General features: G+C 39.8%; 1 protein-coding gene across 1 annotated transcript in view; it reads right to left on the bottom strand.

Annotated features, from left to right (window-relative positions):
- Positions 1-5,694: 5,694 nt before the first annotated feature.
- CACUL1 (CDK2 associated cullin domain 1) overlaps positions 5,695-20,371 on the bottom strand; it is a gene marked incomplete at its 5' end in the record, with an annotated part of 45,031 nt that continues 30,354 nt past the window's right edge. Inside the window, 4 exons of the mRNA XM_008643183.2 lie at positions 5,695-8,755; positions 9,257-9,300; positions 11,130-11,268; positions 13,705-13,794. Coding sequence (XP_008641405.2) covers positions 8,715-8,755; positions 9,257-9,300; positions 11,130-11,268; positions 13,705-13,794 — 314 coding nt within the window. The remainder of the gene's footprint in view (positions 8,756-9,256; positions 9,301-11,129; positions 11,269-13,704; positions 13,795-20,371) is intronic.

The raw sequence follows: 20,371 nt of genomic DNA, 5'->3' as shown, positions 1-20,371 counted from the left end.
CTCTGAGTCAGAGTGAAAGCCAGAAAAAGTGACAGGTTTGTATGACTTGAGAATAAAACCAGAGAGAACACATCTGCAACTTCACACATATTGAAGTAGGCTATGAAAAGTGACAGCAAAAGAAAATCATACAATGTAGGAACCTACAAATCAGGAGAACCTGACTGACAGCACAGCAACACCTAGAGAATAAGAGACTAGAATTGCTGGTAGAAAATTTAAATATATTTAAATTAATTCCCCCATTCCCGAGAAAGCAATTATGTTGACGTTAGAAGTACCTAAGATTTCAATCTGTTTTGAAATATCAAGCTGTCAATATTTTCATCCATTTTGCAAATAGCCGTTAAGGGGAATTAAAATGCAACATTGCTCAAGGATTGCCAGTACATCATCCACACAGGAGAGAGATTAAAGTTGCCTTGACAGCTGCAGCCTCACCCAGCTGCAGCAGATGAACGGCCCACTCCAGAGCAGCACTCAAGGACACGCAGGGGAAAGGATGCAGACAGCTCTAAGATGGTGTAAAGGCTCTCCAGAGCACGTTTGGACAGCCAGAAGCACAGATCAGGATTACTAAACCCAGAGGAATTCAGGTCATGATGTTTCTCCTCAGAAAGGGACAGAGACCGCCTACGTGCATTGCTGCTCTTCCTTAACGAAGCAGTCTTGTCCTGTCCCAGCCTTTCTCCTCAAAGCACCTGCTTTTAGAGACACACTGAGTAGTCCAGACTCTGCCCTGGGCTAGGGGGGAAGATGAGGATTTGAAAGTGTCCAGCATCACCCAGGATTCCAGGCACTGGATTTCTGAAATAGAGACAATGTTTGACAACCACATGAAAAACTACAAGTTTCAGACACAATTCAGCCGACACACTGCAGAAGCTAAAAAATACTGAAATTGTGCCTGTTGGGGCACACACAAGTTTTTCACAGCCCCAGTATGTGGTGAAAGATAAGAACTTCCAAGTGGTGAAGTGCTCCCCCCGTTCTGCTCATGAGTTGTCATGTCCAACGTGACCCTGGAGTTTTATTATTAGCTCTTTATGATTCTGAAAATTCTCAGAGATTAATACTGAGAGCCAAGCCTCAAATGTTTGAAATTTATCTAGCCAAGAGAAGAATTATTTCTTCTGTATGAATATCCTTCTTTTGCTTTAAATTCAGTTTATTAGCCTTAATTTGACTGATCTAAAAATCAAATAAGTCACATGGTTCAATTAAAAGCAGCCAGACATGTTGGGTTTTTTCCTGTTCGAATGTAGCCCACAAACAGAATAATATAATAATGGGCAAAGCATTTGTTTGTATTCAACAGAAGAAGAATTCATCGGACTAAAGCAATCCTGACCTGTCACTCTGAGGATGCAGACCAGCAGAAAGTTGAATTAGCTCCCCTAGGAACTAGCTCCAAATGTATTATGTTTTAAAAATCAATGTATTATGCTTTTAAAAATCAATAGAGCTCTTGCAATACTTTATATACAACCAACGACTGGCTGCAAAGCAGCTGAATCAGTTTAAGGGTGGCTTGTCCTACCCTGGGAACAGCTAAAAGGAAGCACAAGTACCATTTGGTTGTACAAACAATGACATCCTGCCCACCCCAGCACATACCTCCCCCACCCAGGCTGAGTAGTCCTGCTCTCCTCAGCACACTTTTATCAACACATAGCTCTAAACTTTGGAACACATGGAAAAGTGCACTCAACCAGCCAGGAGCAGTCACTGCTGCTCTGGCAGGGCACTGGTTTGGTAGCTTGCCCAGCTTGATTCAGCTTTCTGCTCCTTTCTTCCCAAAAACCCATGGGAGAGTGGTCTTTTCATAGAATCACAGACTTGTTTGGGTTGGAAGGGACCTGAAAGCTCATCCAGTGCCCCCCCCTGCCATGGGCAGGGACACCTTCCACTATCCCAGGTTGCTCAGAGCCCCGTCCAACCTGGCCTTGGACACTGCCAGGGGTGGGGCAGCCACAGCTTCTCTGGGCACCCTGTGCCAGTGCTTTACCACCCTCTGAGTAAAGAATTTCTTTCTAATGTCTAATCTAAACCTGCTCTCTTACAGCTTAAAGCCATTTTCTACTCACTTGTATAAATACAGAGCAAAGGACAATCTTTTGTTTCCCTGTTTATTAGGCAAACCACCTCCCATCCCTGAAGCTTCGCCCTGGGCCATACACACAGTCATTACACCTGTAATTAAAACTTTCCTGCAGCACACATGGCCCACGCTTCAGGGACCTCTGTGCACCCAGCCCCTGCCAGCTGAACACAGACCCTCCATGCCCATCCCACCCAGGATCCGGAAACAGGAAACCACGATTTTGATTTCTTACAAGAGCCCAGAGATGATATAGCTCAGGAGGGGCACAGTGGCTTTGCTAAACGTGCCTCAAAGGTGATTCCTGACATTCGCAGATCACAGCTGTGGCTTATTTTAAAGTAACAATCAGAAAAGCAAATGTGATGATGAGGAATTAAAGTGCCTTGTAGATGAAACAGCCCCTTCTGCAGCAACTGTGGATGTGAAACCTCAGCCAGAACAGCTGAGGCTGCTGGACTGCTCTGCTCAGTCTCCTTCGCTCAGTTTGGACCTTCAGATGCCAGGAGATTCTCACAAGATGAGCAGCTGTGCTGGCAAGCTGATAAGAGGGCCTGGCAAGTTATAAGCTTGTCAGTCCGAGTTCAGAGAGTTTGCAGCAGATTTGCAGAAACTCTTTGCTAAATAGAGTAGATTAAATATTATGCTAAACATTTTTCTTGTTTCCTTTCACCCAAGGAAATCCCCAATTCATCAGCAGGGTCAGAGCATGACATGACAAATTTGCACTTGCACTTTTGTCACCTGTGATGTGAGAATTCAGACCCTTAGGTCTGCCCTGCAATTCTTATAATGGAGAAGCTTTTCCACATGAAGAAATTGCCACTGGGAAGCTACAGAGCAGGAATTGACAGTGCTCCCAACAGAGAGAGGTCACCATCACAGTACCACAGCACTGGGGTCCTGCCCATTGCTGTGTTAATAATAAGGCGACAAGAAGGTGAACAGTGAAATGTGACGTTCCTGCACCATCAGCCAGGGAAGTGCAGAACTTTGACTACAAAGAGCTACAGGACTTCATTTCACTCAGCAAGGGGGTGAGAGCTCCAGACCACATCTGATTAGTGACTTACAAAGTGATGCACTGGGAAAACGTGATCCTAATTCTGTTTTCACAAGGAGGAGCTGCTATTACTCACAAACGACATCTCAGCACTCTAACAGACAGCTCTAAGAAGGGTTAGCTTGGTATACAGCAGTTAGTAAGAACAGGCAAAATCAATGCTGGGAATTTTTAAAAAAGAAAGAATAAAACATTATTATGCCAGAACATGAATGAACTGAAGGATAGTGCATACAGCTTTTCATTCCATGTCACATTCCCAGATGGAAACACGAGACAGAAGTATGAAAGCAGGATTTCACTTTACTCTGTGGGTGTCCCTTCCCTGCATATCTGTAACTATGGCATTCTCTGCAGAAGATCAGAGCCGTAACTGGAAAGCACATTTCACTTGAATATGCATTCAGAAGTTGTAACTGAGGGAACAAATAGGATAACGAGATTATTTCCAAAAAAAGTAGATAATCACCAGCTACGACGCATCTCTGTATTTTAAGGGAAATTATTATTCTGTAGCTTGGATGGAATTCTGATCCATTCCAACAGACATCCAAACTGTGTACCTTAAACAAGTCAGGCTGTCTAAGCAACTGGGAACAGCAGGTACCTGCTCAATAAAGACTTAATACAAAAGTAATTAAGAAACAGAACCAAACAGGCCTGTTTTCCTTCTGCTCTTGCACAGGTAGGACTGGCCCTGCCTGCCAAGTTCTGCTTCCAGCTCCTTCCACGAGGTGGGTTCAAGTACCAGCAGCCCATGGCCAGTAACTGAGATCCCAAATCAGAAATCTGGGAGTACATCCATTTACTGCGGTGTGGTACCTGCTGGAGAAATCTTCTGTTTCACATTGACCATACAGGGAACTTAAGTCAGGAATAGATAATCCTTAGATTTCAAGCCCTGACCTGTTTCAAACGTGTTGTATGTCACTGCTCAGCCACTCCTGCCACAGGAACAGGCGACTGTGGAGGTGAGAGGTGAGTTTACATTCCATCAGCTCTCCCATGGTGACTGTGTAGAGGCTCCCATCCTGGCAATGCACCTCATCCACAGGGCAGCACCTACCGACCATCCTGAGACATTAATTTATGAACTGTTCTCTGTCCAAACGCATACAGGCTACTGATAGATGGCAACTGGTGCAAACCACGAGTAATAGCAAACAAATTACCTGCTGCTCTCTAATAGAATCCAGTGCTGACCCAGGTCATCATAGGAACTGGAACAGTTTTTCCTAAGTAACGACTAATTGAAAAACAACACTAATGAGGCAATAAGTGCTATTACTAAATCCGTTCTGTTGTCATCATTAGGCTAGTCAACATTCCTGTTCTGTGCTAATTAGGTCAAATAGCAGAAGCCCAGAAAGAAGAACATTAACCAAGTGTATCTGGAGCATTCCAGAGACAGAGAGACAGCCAGAAGGGATTTCTGAGTACTCATTGCCTATGAAATTTTGGAATCCCCTTAAACAAGTCACTCCAGTTAGATCAAGACACATTGGTTTAATCCCTTCCCTCACTCTCTCTAGCCAAGTACAAAGCACTTTGTCAAGTTTTCAAGTGAGGCCAAATCAGCGAATTTGTCTCGTTTTGCTCATGAAGTAATGCTGATCTTCTGTCCCTCCTGACAGAGACAGGGGACAACTTCCCCTCACAGGTGACTCTGGTCCCCATTCAAAGCCAGTCTGTTTCAGTGCTACAAGGATGGAATTTAGATTCTTCAGCCTTGTTCTGTTAACAGGCATAAAAATACCTTGTTGGGCCAGTATCACACTAATTTGTGTTAAATCCCCTGGGACAAATTCCCATAACCTGTAATTACTGGAATGACACCTGCCAGAGTACACCCACCCGTTTCACGCCTGCCATGGTTACCAATACCTGAAGTTTGTAAGCTACCAAAAAGATAATTGTTTATGCCAGATGGAATCCAGGATGGTTGCAGTCAACTGATCCTAAAGACCCACACTGGGAGCTGAACTAAGTGCCCTCTGGATACCTTGTGCATGTCAATGCAGCACACAAAAAATCAAAACCAAAACAAAACAAAACTCTTTGTTTTCTCTCTGCTGGAGAGGGCTTGATGACAGGAGTCAAATTCAAGTGGTTGTTTTTTTATTCCATAGTTCTACAGAATACTCCTTTCACTGGGGTTGTCACAGTGTACATGAAAAACATTTTTCAGTCACTTAAAACATGCCTTTGTAGTTCTTGGGGGTTTGTTTGGTTTTCTTAGTTTTTAGAAAGTAAATAATCATGTCAGGGACAAATTAAAAGGGATGAGTCTGGCTGATGGTATTTCTATCAAATTGCAGGAGTCAAAAACTTCTTCTTCAATGCATTAAACTGTAAACATTTCCCCAACAACTGCAGGAAGGAGACGCAGCTGAAGAAGAGTTGGGTACTTATCTGGTTAGGCCCCCCACCCCACCATTTGTGCCAAAGACCATCTGAACCATGTATCAACAACTGCTGACCATTAGTCAGCATGTGGAATTTAAATAGTTCAACTTCTCAAATAAAGAAATGAAATTAATCTAAAAATATTTTAATGTAGCAAGCTTGGCTATAGAACCAGTGCAACATAAAGAGGACACCCATTGTATAACCAACTTTACTGCTTAACAGAGTAAGCTACAGATGCAACAGATTCACCACAAGTTATTTGGTTAAATTAAATACTGAAGTTAGGATCATGCTGTTGGTAATTGTGGCTTTACAGTACCAATGCTCAAGTTGGCTGTGTTAGTTTGACTGTAAGTAAAATGCAAGTTTACAGAGAAACAAAATAATTTAGTATAGTATCCTGTATTCTGTTCCATGCTCAGTCACAATGATAATGTCTTCAACAGATAAACAACATTTCAGCATTATGTAAATAATGCCAAAACATACAGGAATTGTAATGCCAAATTTACAACATAATACAGTGCTTAACAAACAGATTTCTCAGGCATGGGGGCCAGTGGTGACAGTGCTACACAGGACTAGAAGCATCCAAGCCCTACTCAGTGCATACACAGTGGACCACACTGACAGGAATGCTTTACCTTTGATGGAATTGTCACTCTAGAAGTTTGTGTCCCAAACATAATGCAATGGAAAATGAATGTTAAACCCTTGCCTCAGACATGAAGCAAAAGCACTACATGTTACTTACAAACCTGAACCAGTAAAACTACTTTAAGAACAGAGAAAAACTGATCCCTTGACAAAGATGACAGAGCTTGGTTACTGTACTGTGTGAACTAGGATGGTAATAAAGTTGTAAACAAACTTTAACCAAATTAGGTTAATGCATCTATTCTTAACTCAAGAATATTGCCATTTCAGCAGACAGTGATTTTTAAAGCTAAGGACACTATCAGAGGTTTTATCTTTGTTTAAAGCCAAAACTTTAAAAACCTGGAAGCTGGCAAATTGTTTTTGTTCCTTATTAGCCTTCATTAACTTCTCCACAGCACACTTCAACAAAATTTTCAAACCCCCTGATTTTATCTAATTCTGCTCCATTTTAAGTACCTGGTAGCAAGGTCGAAGCAGATACTACCAACACCTGAAAACCCCTACTCAGAGTGGCTTGGTTTACACTACTGGGGATGAGTTCAGACTGCTGGCATTGTTCCACATTGAACACAAAACACTGAAGCATTAGGTTTTCATTTTAAAAGAAACACTTCCTCAAAATTAAACAGGCTTTGCAAATATGCCAAGAAACACATAGGGAAATCATATTTGAATCTGTCAATCCCAGCAGTGTCAAACTCATTCTTCCTCCTCCACCCTCCAACCAAACCACATTGCCAAAGTGGCTGATGAGACACTGACGGAATTCAATTCACTGACATAAAGCCTGGATACAAAACAAAAAGAAACTTTGTCCCTGCCGCATCTATTTTTTTTCTTTTTTTCTTGCATTGTGTAATGAACCCATACAAGCATGAAAGGAGTTGTGTTGGTATTTTGTGTTGTTTTTTGAAACAGGCATAAGCGTTGTGCCAGAAAAAACTGAACAAACTTTTATTTCACTTCAGAAAGACTTTTTATATTACCAACCTATTTCTCTTCGTAACTAAAGGTGATAAAAAAAAATCCATAGGAATGAAAAAAACCCAAACCCTGTAATCAAACTGCTTTTTCAAGTATGTTTCTCCCCTCATGAAAGAGCTGCATTAGCCATACTGCTGATTAAAATCCACATCACAATGAGCAGACTTAGCCCCTAGGCCCAGATCCCCTGGAACTGGGCTCAGCTGGATCTCCAGTACACAAGACTGGAGGCAGGAGGCAGATGGGCACATGAACACGCTACACCACTCCTCAGATCCCTGATTCTGACTACATCCACTGTCACAGCCCCATCACATCCCCCCCACCAGGAGAAATGGCACAGGAGCCACAAGGTGATGTTGGACAGGTACCATTGTTCAGCCCAGTGCAAATCTTGTCCTGATGGAGATGCACTTTGGTGACCTACCAGACTGGAGAGTTCTGCCCACAATGTTTCTACAGAGCACAACATAAATCACATCTTGGTATTTTGTTCAGTCTGGAATTTTCATCTCCGTCTACTGCAATTATGGAATCATAGAATCACAGAACAGTCTGAGTTGGAAGGGACAAGGATGATCCAGTCAAACTCCTGAGGCCAATGAAAAGTCAGCAAGGGAGATTCTACAAGAGTTGGTCCCTGCATTAAACAATAATACATGTGAAAAATAAATGGGGACAAACTTCCAAGTCACTATTAGTGATGGTGACAGGTTCAACTTTTCTTCCTTCCTCCTTATATTCACTTCCCACTAATGCAAGAGAAAAGTGCAACTTTGCAGCATGTTTGTTCACATCAAGTTTTTCCTCAAGAACACATTTTGCAGTAACAAAATATGGTCTATAAAGTCGCAAAGTGCACAAGCTGAAGGCACAGAGTACAAACACATAGGAAAACAGATTTCAAAATACCAAGTAACAAAAAAAAGAGCTAAAAGAAAAATCTGGAATTCAAAACTCCCTGACAGAAGATACATTTATATGGGACCAACTCTTAAAAGGTGACAGGTTTTAAACTAACAAACAAATACTGCAAAATAATGAAACTTTATTCTTATTATTTAAGTAGAAGCTCCAGAAAATAACTTGAAGTTTAAAATCTAATACACTGACGTGTTAACTAGTTTTAAGAATGTCCTTAACATTAAGAAAAGAGTGCAAAAAGGATTCTTCCATTCTAATGCTTCTGGAAGCTGCTGATTTCGGCTGCCCATTTCCACTTCGAAAGGATTGTTTTTCAAGGTGCATTCCTCACAAAGGCTGCAGAACAAGAGCTTGTTGATAGGCCGGACCAAGGAATTGTGTCTTTCAAAGTCATCCCAACTGTAGCAGCAACTGACATTTTAATATATAAAGAAGAAAGTCCAAAACTCTTCTTTGAGGCATAGTTCGTGTCAGAGCTTGAGTATCAGCAGTTGCCAAAGGAGGCTCCAGATACCACCTGCGCTCCTCCAGTGTCTGTTCTGGCTAGGAATAGAAGCTGATCGAGTATATTCACTATCTGTATCCCCTGGAGCTTGCACAAGCTGATGAGCCATCTGAAATGATATAAAAAGTAAAGAAATTCTCTCATATTAAAATTCCACATTATGTCCCTCGCCACCCTTCCCCCAAAACACAGCAGTGTCTGTGAAACATTAACAGTGTAAACAGAAGCTGATACACCACAAAAATGCCCATTCACTCATTTCAGCCTATAGTAAGAGTTCATCTTAAAACTGTATGACATTTTACGGTGGGGAATAAAGTGAACATACTCAGCTGAAAGCACAAGAGGAAACTTGGTGGAAAGAGGGCCATAAAATGAGCAGAAATTAACAGCACTACCAGAACAGATACCATTCCCCAATGGCTCTACATCCAAGCAGTTTGTACCATTTCTTGGCATGGTAAAGGTTACATTGCAGACAGCTGTTACATGCAGAGATGCAGCCTCTGACACCCCACGACCCTGAGAACCCAGAAGTCCACCACAACCTGTATGCCCAAGCTGTGAGGGGCTGGAGCACACTGGAGGGCAGGGTTGGATCCATACTTACTGTAAGTTAACTCTTCTCCAGCTCTCTTGCGTGACTGGTCACCTCTGGGAGAGAAGGCAAAGAAAGGTATTTTCATGAAAACCTCTGTTAAAGATGTCCCTGCTCTTCACACGGAGGTTGGACCTTTAAAGGTCCCTATCAACCCCAACCAAAAGAACTTCACAGCCAAGTCTCTCTCATTTTCAGGTAACTAAAGAAAATTTTTCAAAACCAGTTTGGTTTTGTGGATATAGACTGTTATTATTTGAAATGTCACGTTTAGTTCTCTATGGAGTGTGCAACTGGTGAAATGCACTTGTAAGCAGAGCTATTATCAGCCACCTACGGAATTAGTAAGATTGAGAGCAATAACCATGAGGAACACAGCACAGTGAGGAGTATTCAGCAGCAGTAATGGCACATCAGCTTCTAGCTGAACAACAGCAGCTTATCAACACCATTAAGTGCTAAAATCTGCTTAAAGAGCAAGTGTTGTCACCTCAGACTTGCTGAGAGTCTGTAAGATTCAGGAGCATCTTTTCAGACTGACAGATTAAGAGTTTTTTCACACAGTTTTATAAACCACCGAAAGAACTTCAAGAGCCAAGTCTCTCTCATTTTCAGGTAACTAAAGAAAAACATTTTTCAAACCAGTTTGGTTTGAAAAACCAGTTTGGTTTTGTGGATATAGACTTACTACTTGAAATGCCACGTTTAGTTCTCTAAGCAGTGTGAAACTGATGGAATGCACTTGTAAGCAGAACTATTATCAGCCACCTACAGAATCAGTAAGACTGAAAGTTTGACAACACCAAATTGTTCCCTTTTTTGTTTTGTTCTGTACATTACAGTCTTTTGTCAGCATTAAATGCCTACTTGGTTACAAAGTCTCACACTCCTATTTCTTGGGCCAAATGCACTGCTTTTCTCAGCCCAGGGTATTATGGTTTTATTTTTATGCTTATCTCTCAAAAAATTATTTTCCTCAACAGACAGCCTTACAAGGAAAGAGTCTGCACCACGTCATTTGCATTTGGGTCAATAGTAGAGCTCTGAAGCTCAATAATTTAACAAGCTTTGAAGAGAGACGTGACCTTTGAGGAAAAGCATGGGGTATGAAATGCAGGCATATACCCACCACTAAACATACCCACATCTACTGGGTGTTCAAACTACAGGGCCAGACTCTCAGCATTGCACAGGTAACTTGAAAGATGAAGATGTTTTCTCTTTAGGAAGAAATGAACCTCCTGGGAGTAGAGCACGAGGCTTCCCAGCCTGATCTTAGATTGTCAAACTACTGCAGAAATGGTGGAAAGTGCTGTGCCTTTGTCTGGGCAGAAAAATAGAACAGCACAGAGCAACAGGCACTTCCCAGAGGGAACAATTTACAGTATGAACAGTTTCTGCTGTGTCTTTTACTGTTTGTTCTTCTCCCTTTTCCCCCTCCCCAATTCAATACTCAGATGGGAAATGCCTGTTTAAAATAAACACCTTGACTGTATAAATAACGCTGAAAGTTAAGTAAGGAGAAAACCGACATTTTCAGAAGCACTACGAATAAAAGAGAGCTTATAGAAAATAAACAGCCAAAGTAAAGGCTGAACAGGAGCATGATCATGCAATAGAAACACAACCAAAACACAGGAATGCATGAATGGCAAGCAATCTGATAAAAAAATTTCAAGCCTCCCAATCATCTACTTTTTTGGTACCATCTGCAGGGTTGTTAGTGCTCAAAAGACATTGAAAATAAGGCCATATTTCAGATACTGAATTGTGAAGGTTTTCTTTATTAACTCTTAAATTATTACTTCAATATTTTTAGGTGTATCCATTTTTACCATTTCAGCACTGTCCTGCATAATCACTCCTGAAAATTAATAATTATTACCTAGTAAATCCATTCTGAATAAGCTCTCTTTGAAGTTTCTGGTCTTGAGCAGCATATTCCTGAAGCTCAGATTCCACAGCAGGGGGTAGAATATTTGGGATGAATTTAGAAAATAAAGCTGGTGCCATCTGTACCCATTCTGTAAGAACAGAGAAAGCAATAACAAAATACACGGAAGAGATATTTTGTGAAAATTTTACTGTTTGACAAATGTAACTTTATTTTGAATACATATTAGGATCTTGAATTAAAATAAAAAAGAAAAAAAGAAAAACTCCAAAATCCACAGAAACCATGCCTTAAAGCAGAACAAATAATGAGACTGTTGAAATCAAATGTTTACATGCAGATAAAAGAACTACTATTTTTCTAAACCTCATCATCAAATTGAAATTCAGTTCCTGCTGCATCTCACAGGACCTTTGGACACTCTAAAGGACAGACAACTGATGATCAGCAAACCCACTTGGATAATTAGATAATGATTGTAAGACCTTACTCCAAGAAATTTATCCCCAAAACGTACCCTTCTCTTCCCTCAGCCTTTCTTCTAAAAAGCACAGTAGTATCACTATACAACCCTACTGCTCCATCCCCATTTCAAAGGAATTCATGCATTTCTCTCACTGATCTTCCAAAGCTCAGACAAGCACTTTTTTAATGTTTATAATGTAATTCTAACCTGTACTAGTTCAGCTTCAGGACAGAAATGTGATTTCATTTCTCTACACTGATTTCATTCTCTACATTGTTTTACAGGAGCAAGACAATTTAAGGCTTCAAGGCTTTAAGCACACGAGGAAAACTGGGTTTACAGCAACTGTATAGCAAGTTCTGAGAAAAATAAATAGCCCTCAACTATTTCTGCAGCCAGACCTTCCACAGGCTGTAGGAGTTACCTTAAATTTGATCTTTGCTTAGAAAAAAGGGATGCTTTAAAATTCACTGAGGAACATCACAAATTTTTATACAATTCCCACTGTCCTGTAAACCAACACTCAAACCTCTCATCCAGATCACTGATAGAGGTTTTAAAAAGGACTGGCCCCAGTACCGAGCTAGAACTAAAAGAGATTCTTCTCTGGCAACATTTGAAGTCTGACAGCTGTTGGATACCTTCAACCTGAAGAGAAGACAAAGGAACAGAAAGAGAAGGGGAAGCCCCTGGCTGCCAGCCACGTCTGCTTCGCTTCTCCTTTTGCTCTCTGCACTGCAGACACTTCACAGGCTGCTCTAAACCTTCCACTGGCCCCACTTTCTGCTTTACCTCCCAGTTATCTGCCCACCAGTCCCATGATACATCCAATGGAGCAATCCCACAGAGAAAGAGAGCAGCACTGCCTCAGAGGAACCCTTGCTCTGACTGTTTCAGAATTCATCCTCAAGAACTAGGATCACCAAAGAACAGCCTTTCACACCAAGAAGTCTATTCTGGGCTCTTCAACTACTCAGAATCTGGTTAGGCCCATGATACCAACCCATACCAGTGTCTGCTGTGCTGTGAACAGCAGGACAGGGATCATCTGAAATGGAAAACTGCGAAATCACAAGTCCATCACCTACAATATGAAGTGTGGTCAAACAACCACCCTGAATTGCTTTCAAAAGAGTAACACTTTTATACTTATGTATGCACCCTTCTATCTTTGGTCCTGAACACCTTCTAAAACTGAAATTAGAATTGTCTTAAAATTGATGGAAGTATGTTAATTTTGCTGATGTAAAAATAATCTTTGCTTACAGAAAGTGTATTTTGTAAATAGAGAGTCCTGGTTTGTACACATGCTAAATATTGCACCAAAGCTTTTTGTAAAGGATTCCCATCCTCATTTCTATTGACATAAATGGGGACTTCAAAGCAAAAATGGACTGAAGCTCAGGCACAATCCTTCTCTCAGTCATGCCAAAGTAAGAAACTGTCAGTACTGTAAAAGCAAGGGAAACAGGGACCACTTATTTATGGATATTTTGAACACTTCCTGTTTCTAAAAACTTCTCAAATACAGGGTAAGGCTCTCCTCAGTTCTCCAAAACTTAGGGAATCTCCAAAGATTCTCATCCAAAATTGATTAAAATCTGCAATACCATTTTCCTTTCAATATAACTGTTGTTTGCATAAGCTGTCACGATGTGTTCATGAGTTAAATTAGAAATAATACCAAAAAAAAATGGCTTCATAGAAGAAACTTCGGCATGCAACTCATGCTGAAGACCTGGCTGTTTGAAGAGTGACTCTTAACACAACTTTCACCATTTCCATACTTCTAAATTTCTGCCCTGACTGACCCATTAATATCCTTCTTTCTTTATTTCTATAGAGAAGGAATGGATCTTCCCTTTGTCTCCAGAAGAGAGGGCTGGCTTTTTTTTTTTAAATGTATTTGGTATTTACATGGTACCTTGCCCAGGTCACCAACAAGATGGGCAACAAGAACCAGGGTAGAACTGAGCATTAGGATGCACAAAACACAACACACTTTGACTATTAACAGTGCACCCATTAGAGAGTAGACACATTTTGGCAAACAAATGACAATCACAAGATGAGATCAATACAAACATTTTTCCTTTTTACCTGGTCGTAGTGTATACAGGCCTTTCACAATATTTGCCATGGTTGAAGGAGTTATTTGAAACGGTGTTGACTGAGCTTCCAAAAGTAAAGCTGCAACAAAATTAACACAATCAGCAACTTTTCCAACCAAGAAATACAGGCTCTTACACATAGATTTCTTTTTAACCAAAATAATACAGTAATTGTGCTTTTTTTGGTACCTGATGTCCTCACAAAGAAAACAGCCATGTGTCCTATTTCAACTTCTTCTCAAGAGTAATAAAACATCACCTTTAGATAGAAGTATCCTGCTCAAATTATGTATAGTGAAAATGTGGAATAACTTACTTTTCATTTATTGGAGGTAGCAGGGGTTGGGTAAAACGAAGCATTAGTTTTAGCTTTAAGTATTCAGACACAGAACTGAAGCAAACAATTTATTTTTGAAAGCACTCTTATACCAAGTGTGTTAAACACCTGAAGATCCACAAATCCATACTTCACAGCATTTAGAATTTTGCACACAAAACTAAGGATGGATTCAAAGTCTATGCACATGTAGTGCTAAAATTGTAAATGTTGAAGAAGAAAAGTTTTTCCTTTAAACACAAGTTAATAACTGCACCTTCCTCTTGAGGAAAAACCTGGCAATAGCACATTTACTGTTTATGTTATGATATACAAGTTTTTATCCTTATTTATATTTATATGAGCTTTGTACATACATCTGAATTACAGAAATACACACACAAAAAGAAATTAAGAAGGTGTAAACAAACTGCTACCTCTTGATTTTCATTTCTCTACCAAGCAGTTGAGCACCTTTCTGCGCCCACCATATGGAGGAGAACTGACTCTTACAGTTCTACCTAAGGGACATATCTCTTTGGCTTACACTGGAGAAGCTCTGCTTTTTAACCTTCAGAGCATCTCCAATTCTGGCTTCAGCATCTGCCACTAGAATACTTAAATAGAAAGAAAAATCTTCAGTAGCATGTTTTTTCTTATCTTTCTGAAACTGTTTAAGTGCTCATGTCATAGGGAAATTAAAACAAAGTACTCTTTTGTAACCTTCAAGTAATCACAGTTGTTATATTTAACTGTTATAGATGCATTTATTTTACAAAGAGCCATCTTAAAAGTGCTTGCTCATTTCAGCTGAAGCCTTGAGGGTGTGAGAGCCTGTGATTTGTTCTGTAATGACATATTTACAGCCCTTTTCCTAAAGATTTGTCAAACAGCCTCTTGGCAGCCAAGAAAGTTGGAAATCATTGAATTAAAATGGGCATAGTGCTTTATAATGTGACAGTAATGCACAATCCAAACAATGTGTGTGCATACACAAATATTTATATATTTAATTAGACTGTGGCCACTTCAGCCTAAGCATCACCAATAGAACTGCAAAGTACCCAAAGAACTGTGAATTTGTTCTTAATATGTGCACATTAAATTACATTCCTAAAATATGCAAAACAAATTATTTAAAACAAAAAATCTTCATCACTTTATTGCAGCTTCAGAAATTAGTATTTCCTATCTTGCTTTCTGGAAATGCACATATCACCTACTACACTGCAGATTTAAATCACTCACGCCTGACTTACAGTCAATAAATAAAAGCATGACAGTATCATATTCAACAATGTAACAATGCAATGGCATGCATTACCTGATTCTCAATAAAGAAAATTAAACAATATCCTGTTCAATAAGCCATACAGTTTAAACTAACCCAGCTTGTCCAAAAGCTGGACATCAAGCCTCGAAAAATGAACAGCACTGCTGTAGGATTTGTGTTTTCAGAACAATTTCCGTAAGAACAAGCAAGACTCCCCTCTGGATAGAACCAAAAGATCTCAATGTAAATTTAAAGACAAAGCTGTAAATTAAGATGCAAAGATGTAAAACTTCTTTGCACACAAATTCATTTTCAGTTTTGCAATGAAACAAACTTCGACATTCATTCAGTCCTGTATGACTTCTTGAGAGGCTCACTCAAGGAATAGAAACAGCTCTGCCAGACATGCTGAAATTATCTCTGTTGTTATTTTACAATCTTATAAAAGACTAACAAATACTAAGGCTTTGACTCTTGCTTTATTAGAATCATTAGTGAGAGTCTGCAACACAGAAGTTGCACAGACTCCTTCTACCTACTCCCAGAACTGCACCTGCAGCATTTACAAAGATAGAGGAGGGAGAGGCAGAATAAAACTGAACCTCAGCTGAATGAGAGTGGTAATGACACCATGATACCATCTGACCACCTCCAGAGTGTTCATGAATTAATATCACATTCTACAGACTAACTAACATGCAAACAGGTTAATTAACCTGTAAATAGTCTTGAAAATAACTCCTGGCAGAATCAAAGAAGAGAAGTGTGGGTTCCCATGATGAAATGCATTAATTGCAGAAAGGTACAAGATGATTTGAAAGATTCTCGAACTGAGGTAAGACACAATACCCAAAATGACTCAAGGATTTTTGAGGAACAATGAATGAACAACACTGGAATAAGTCAGGTATGAACCTGCAACACTTCAGATACTCTGCAGTAATCAAGGTACCTTGTTACTGCACAGCAGCATTGGAGAACCCTTGATGAACACTAAGCTACTTCCTAATTACAGTGGGGCACTTGGGGCAAGATCCAGGAGCCCAGTAATTCCAGGAGTAGCAGATGATATCTTAACAAGCTCAAATTCACTTGTTTATAACTCAAGATTGACTTCAAAAACTAGGATTTAGCTGTTCTAAAAAGCTTTTTCTATTCTTCAACATTCCTTTGAAAACAGATTTCTTTACTTAGCAAAGATGTAACTTTTTTGGCAGAAAAGTGAAACTTTTGCATGTTAGTAACCAGGGGTTTTTTCCTCCCTTTGTAGTAATTTTGACAGAACTACAAAGTAGGCTATTTTAACAAATCATACCTAAATCATTTCTGCCCCTTGGGAGGACCTGCAGATCCCACAGAGTCAAATCTGTACTAGGATAAATTGCCTTTCTCTCAGCTAAATTATCCAGGGTCCATCTGACCACACAAACCTTTCCACTTCACTGTCATAAAATCCCATTCACCTTGAAGATGGTTCCTTTATCCCAGTCCATGCAAAGCACTGGATCGAACCCAGATGCCAACAGCAATTAAACAGGGAGGGAATTGCCACTGCTGGCGCCCAAGATGCAGCTGAAAGTTTTTGTTGTTGCCATTTTGGGTTGTGGGTTTTTTCTCTAAGGTTGGTCAGGTTTTTGTGCTTGTTTGTTATTGCTGTTATTTGGCATTTTGGGTTTGTTGGGGTCTTTTTACCTGCTGCCTATTTTATTATTAAATTGTCTGATGAAGCTTGATCATTTATTACCTTTTCACTCCTTTAATCTAGGTACAGCTCCTCCATGTTAATTACTGACCTAGAACTTCAAAAGCCTTTTGAATGAAAATTGACTTTCTCTTTGGCTTAACCCTCACACTTGCAGTTACATCAAACTCCTCATGATCCTGGTATTTTATCTTCCTTTAAACAGAACTAAAAACAAATTTTTACCAACTTAAATTCTTTATAAGTTTGTAATGAATTAAAATGTAGATCAGAAAAGAAAAGAGATAAAAATTTGGTTTTATTACTACACATTTGCCACTAGGCATTTAATAAAGCCACAGTTTACTTTAAAAATACTCATTACATAGACCAAAAGCTTTATTAAGTACCTAATAAAAATGCTACAAAATAAAAATTCCGAGCCTTAATCACACGGAAAATATTCAGTGTTGTAAAAAGAATAAATATGAAAAACACAGCTATAAATGTAGAGATATATGCTTTGGGACTTGTATAATTGGAAAATAAGGTAGTATTTTCACATTTATATTTTTATGAGGCCTTATTGAAATTGGAATATTACTCCTATTTCTTTGACAAGGAGCCAGATTAACCATGGTGGTCATTACTTGAGACTGTATTTTCCAACTTAATTTGAGGTGCTGCAACTTAATCAACATGAAACAAGGAAAATAAGAAACGTAGCTGCAACTTTTTAAAATGTCCTAAACTCTTGGATGAAAGGTTTAGTTCAGAGGCAAAATTTGCATGTAGATTGCTGTTTAAAGAATTTGAATGTGTTCTACAGTACTTGGTAACAACACAGACTGCTTCCAGTATTGTTACAACACAATTACTTAGTCCTTAGCTGTCAAATTACAGCTGCGACTTCAGTATTAGCAATGGCACCCTTAAACTGCTCAGTGTGTAAATATTGATTATTCCATCAGATTTGCAGAGCACAGGGGGTGTAAAAGATTAACAGCTACAAAAGCTACTTTATTTAGCCCTGGAGAGTGCAGGGTTAACTGCTGAAGTCTAAGAAAGGGGTGACATTAATGTGACAAGAGTTTTGAAGGAATGGTCAACTTTTCTGCAATAGCAGCACCTCAGTACCCTCCCCACAGGCCAGAAAAGAAGTGGAACAATACTGCAGTTGATTTCCAGATTCACAGATCTCAGTTATCCGTGTCTACCAATATTTGGAAGGAAAGAAGGAAGGAGAGGAAGGAGAACATTGTTTATAAGGTTAGAATTGGAAATTTGAAGTGATTAAACTATTTGCCAAGACGAAATAAGCTAGAAATTAAATACTGAAATTTACAATCCTGTAGATGCATAAATTTCTTTTATTTAAAAAAAGCACTTTTTCTGCTAGAGAACCCTCTTGCCCCCCAAATCATTTACTGTCAGAAGCTGGAACCTCAACAGCTTTATAGCTGGAGAAAAGGCTACATTAGCTTTTTGTTTCAGAGGAATTCTAACAGAAATCACCCTGTTTTAGTCTAGCACAAACACACTGGAATTAATTGTTATTTCCTCCTAGTGCTCCACTACCTTTCTTCATTTTTAAGGCCCTGAGGAAGAAATATTTTATTTTACCTATCCTGACACATATGCTAATTCTAAGGACAGAGACACTCCACAGGCCAGTAATTCTGCCTTTTTTAATATTTATTTTTTAACGATATCTCCCTTTGTTTTTGTCTCATTCCTAAACTTAAAAAGCAAGAGATATAGTTTATGAACGTGGCAGAGTGGAGTTGTGCAGATTTTCTTCTCATACTAACTTTTCAGAGTTTTAGGAGAAAACAAAGCAGTGTCTAGAGGCTGAATATCATCCAATGTATTACAGAAGGAAAGGGCCTCAGTAATCCAAAAAGACATTTTTAAAACACATTGCTTCTGTCATCACTCTGTGTCCCAAACCAAAAAGAATAATGATTTCGAAAGCCTGAGGGCAGTTTCTATATTAAAGCTTTAGTTCAGATTAGAAATGTGATTTTGAAGCAAATTCACTGATCATCCCCACTTTGCTGCTCCTTGGTTGGTATGACAGAGCTGCCTTGGAGCATATTACTTCAATTCCTTTTGGGCAAGATTAAACCAGATGTGCTCGAACTGCTACTCCTTGGCACTCTGTCCAAAGGAGCAGACATTAGCAAGTGGGAAATAAAACTCTCCAAAAAGCAGGGAAAGGTCAGCACTGGGTCCTCAACATCAACACAGAGGTGTTTTATACTCTGCTCCCTTTACACCACCCCACTGATTAATGCAGACTTAGCCTAAACCATGCAATGAAACCCCCAGCTTTGCCTACAGGGCCCAAACTTTTCAGATAAAAGCCCATGGTTCTGCTGCACCAAACCTATAATGATGCTCTAGGCATTTCTGTCAAAACCAACTCAGGACAGACATTCAAGAACAAGATCATTTTCCTTATGAAACACAGTCATTAGATGTGACACGGAAATGAGAAGCACAATGAACAACTCCTTCACTGTCAGCAGCACACAGAAAGGCTGGGGGCAATGCTCTCTGCAAGAAGCTGAAACACCATGAGAGTGTTTTCTCCCTTTGTCAGGGCATTTTCTCCACAGTTTGTGCATCAAGGCAGTAACAGGCTGCTTCTCATATGCAGATTGTTTGAGACAGATGTCAAAAGGGAGGGAGGGGAAAGAAATGTCACCTCAAACAGCGTGAATGTCAATTCAATCCATCTTTTTCTTGTGTATCTCTGCCAAAGGGTGAGGCATGGGGAGTGAATAAAAAAACCCCAGCACACTTCAAAACAAACCCTGCGGTCTCTGTTGTAGCTGTAGAGTCAGGCCATGAACTTGGCATCAATCAGTCCTTCTCTCAGCCTTTTGCACTGCTCCTCTCAAACAGAGAGCTCTGTATTCACAAACAAAAGCTGGATACGGCATTTATTAGTGAAAGGCATTTTGTCAAAGCAGCACACAGCCAAAGAGATGAGGAGGGTCCCTTGCTTCACTGACATCAACAGGCTTTGGGAGGTCAGCACAGCAAAACACAGCTGCTAAATACGTAGGGCTGGGTGCCCACAGAGCAACAAACACTCCTACTGAGCCACTGCACAACAACAGGAGAATCCCTGCGCAGGCAACATCCTGCCAGCTACATTCATCAACCTCTAACAGCTATAAATAGATTCATTCTCTGTAATTTTGCATTACATTTCTACTGCTGCATCAAAAATCTGGACAACTTCATTGTTAAAAGAGCTGTTAGCAACCCTTTCCAATGCTCGAGTAACTTTTCTGGTACTTTTTAGAAAACACCAATGCAGTGGAAATATCTTTCCTGTTTTTATAAAGGAAAACCTTTTCCAACATAAACCGCTC

Source organism: Corvus brachyrhynchos, unplaced genomic scaffold (genome assembly GCF_000691975.1).
Source record: "Corvus brachyrhynchos isolate BGI_N302 unplaced genomic scaffold, ASM69197v1 scaffold319, whole genome shotgun sequence".
Lineage (NCBI taxonomy): Eukaryota > Metazoa > Chordata > Aves > Passeriformes > Corvidae > Corvus > Corvus brachyrhynchos.
This window is presented reverse-complemented; position numbering and strand designations above follow the sequence as displayed.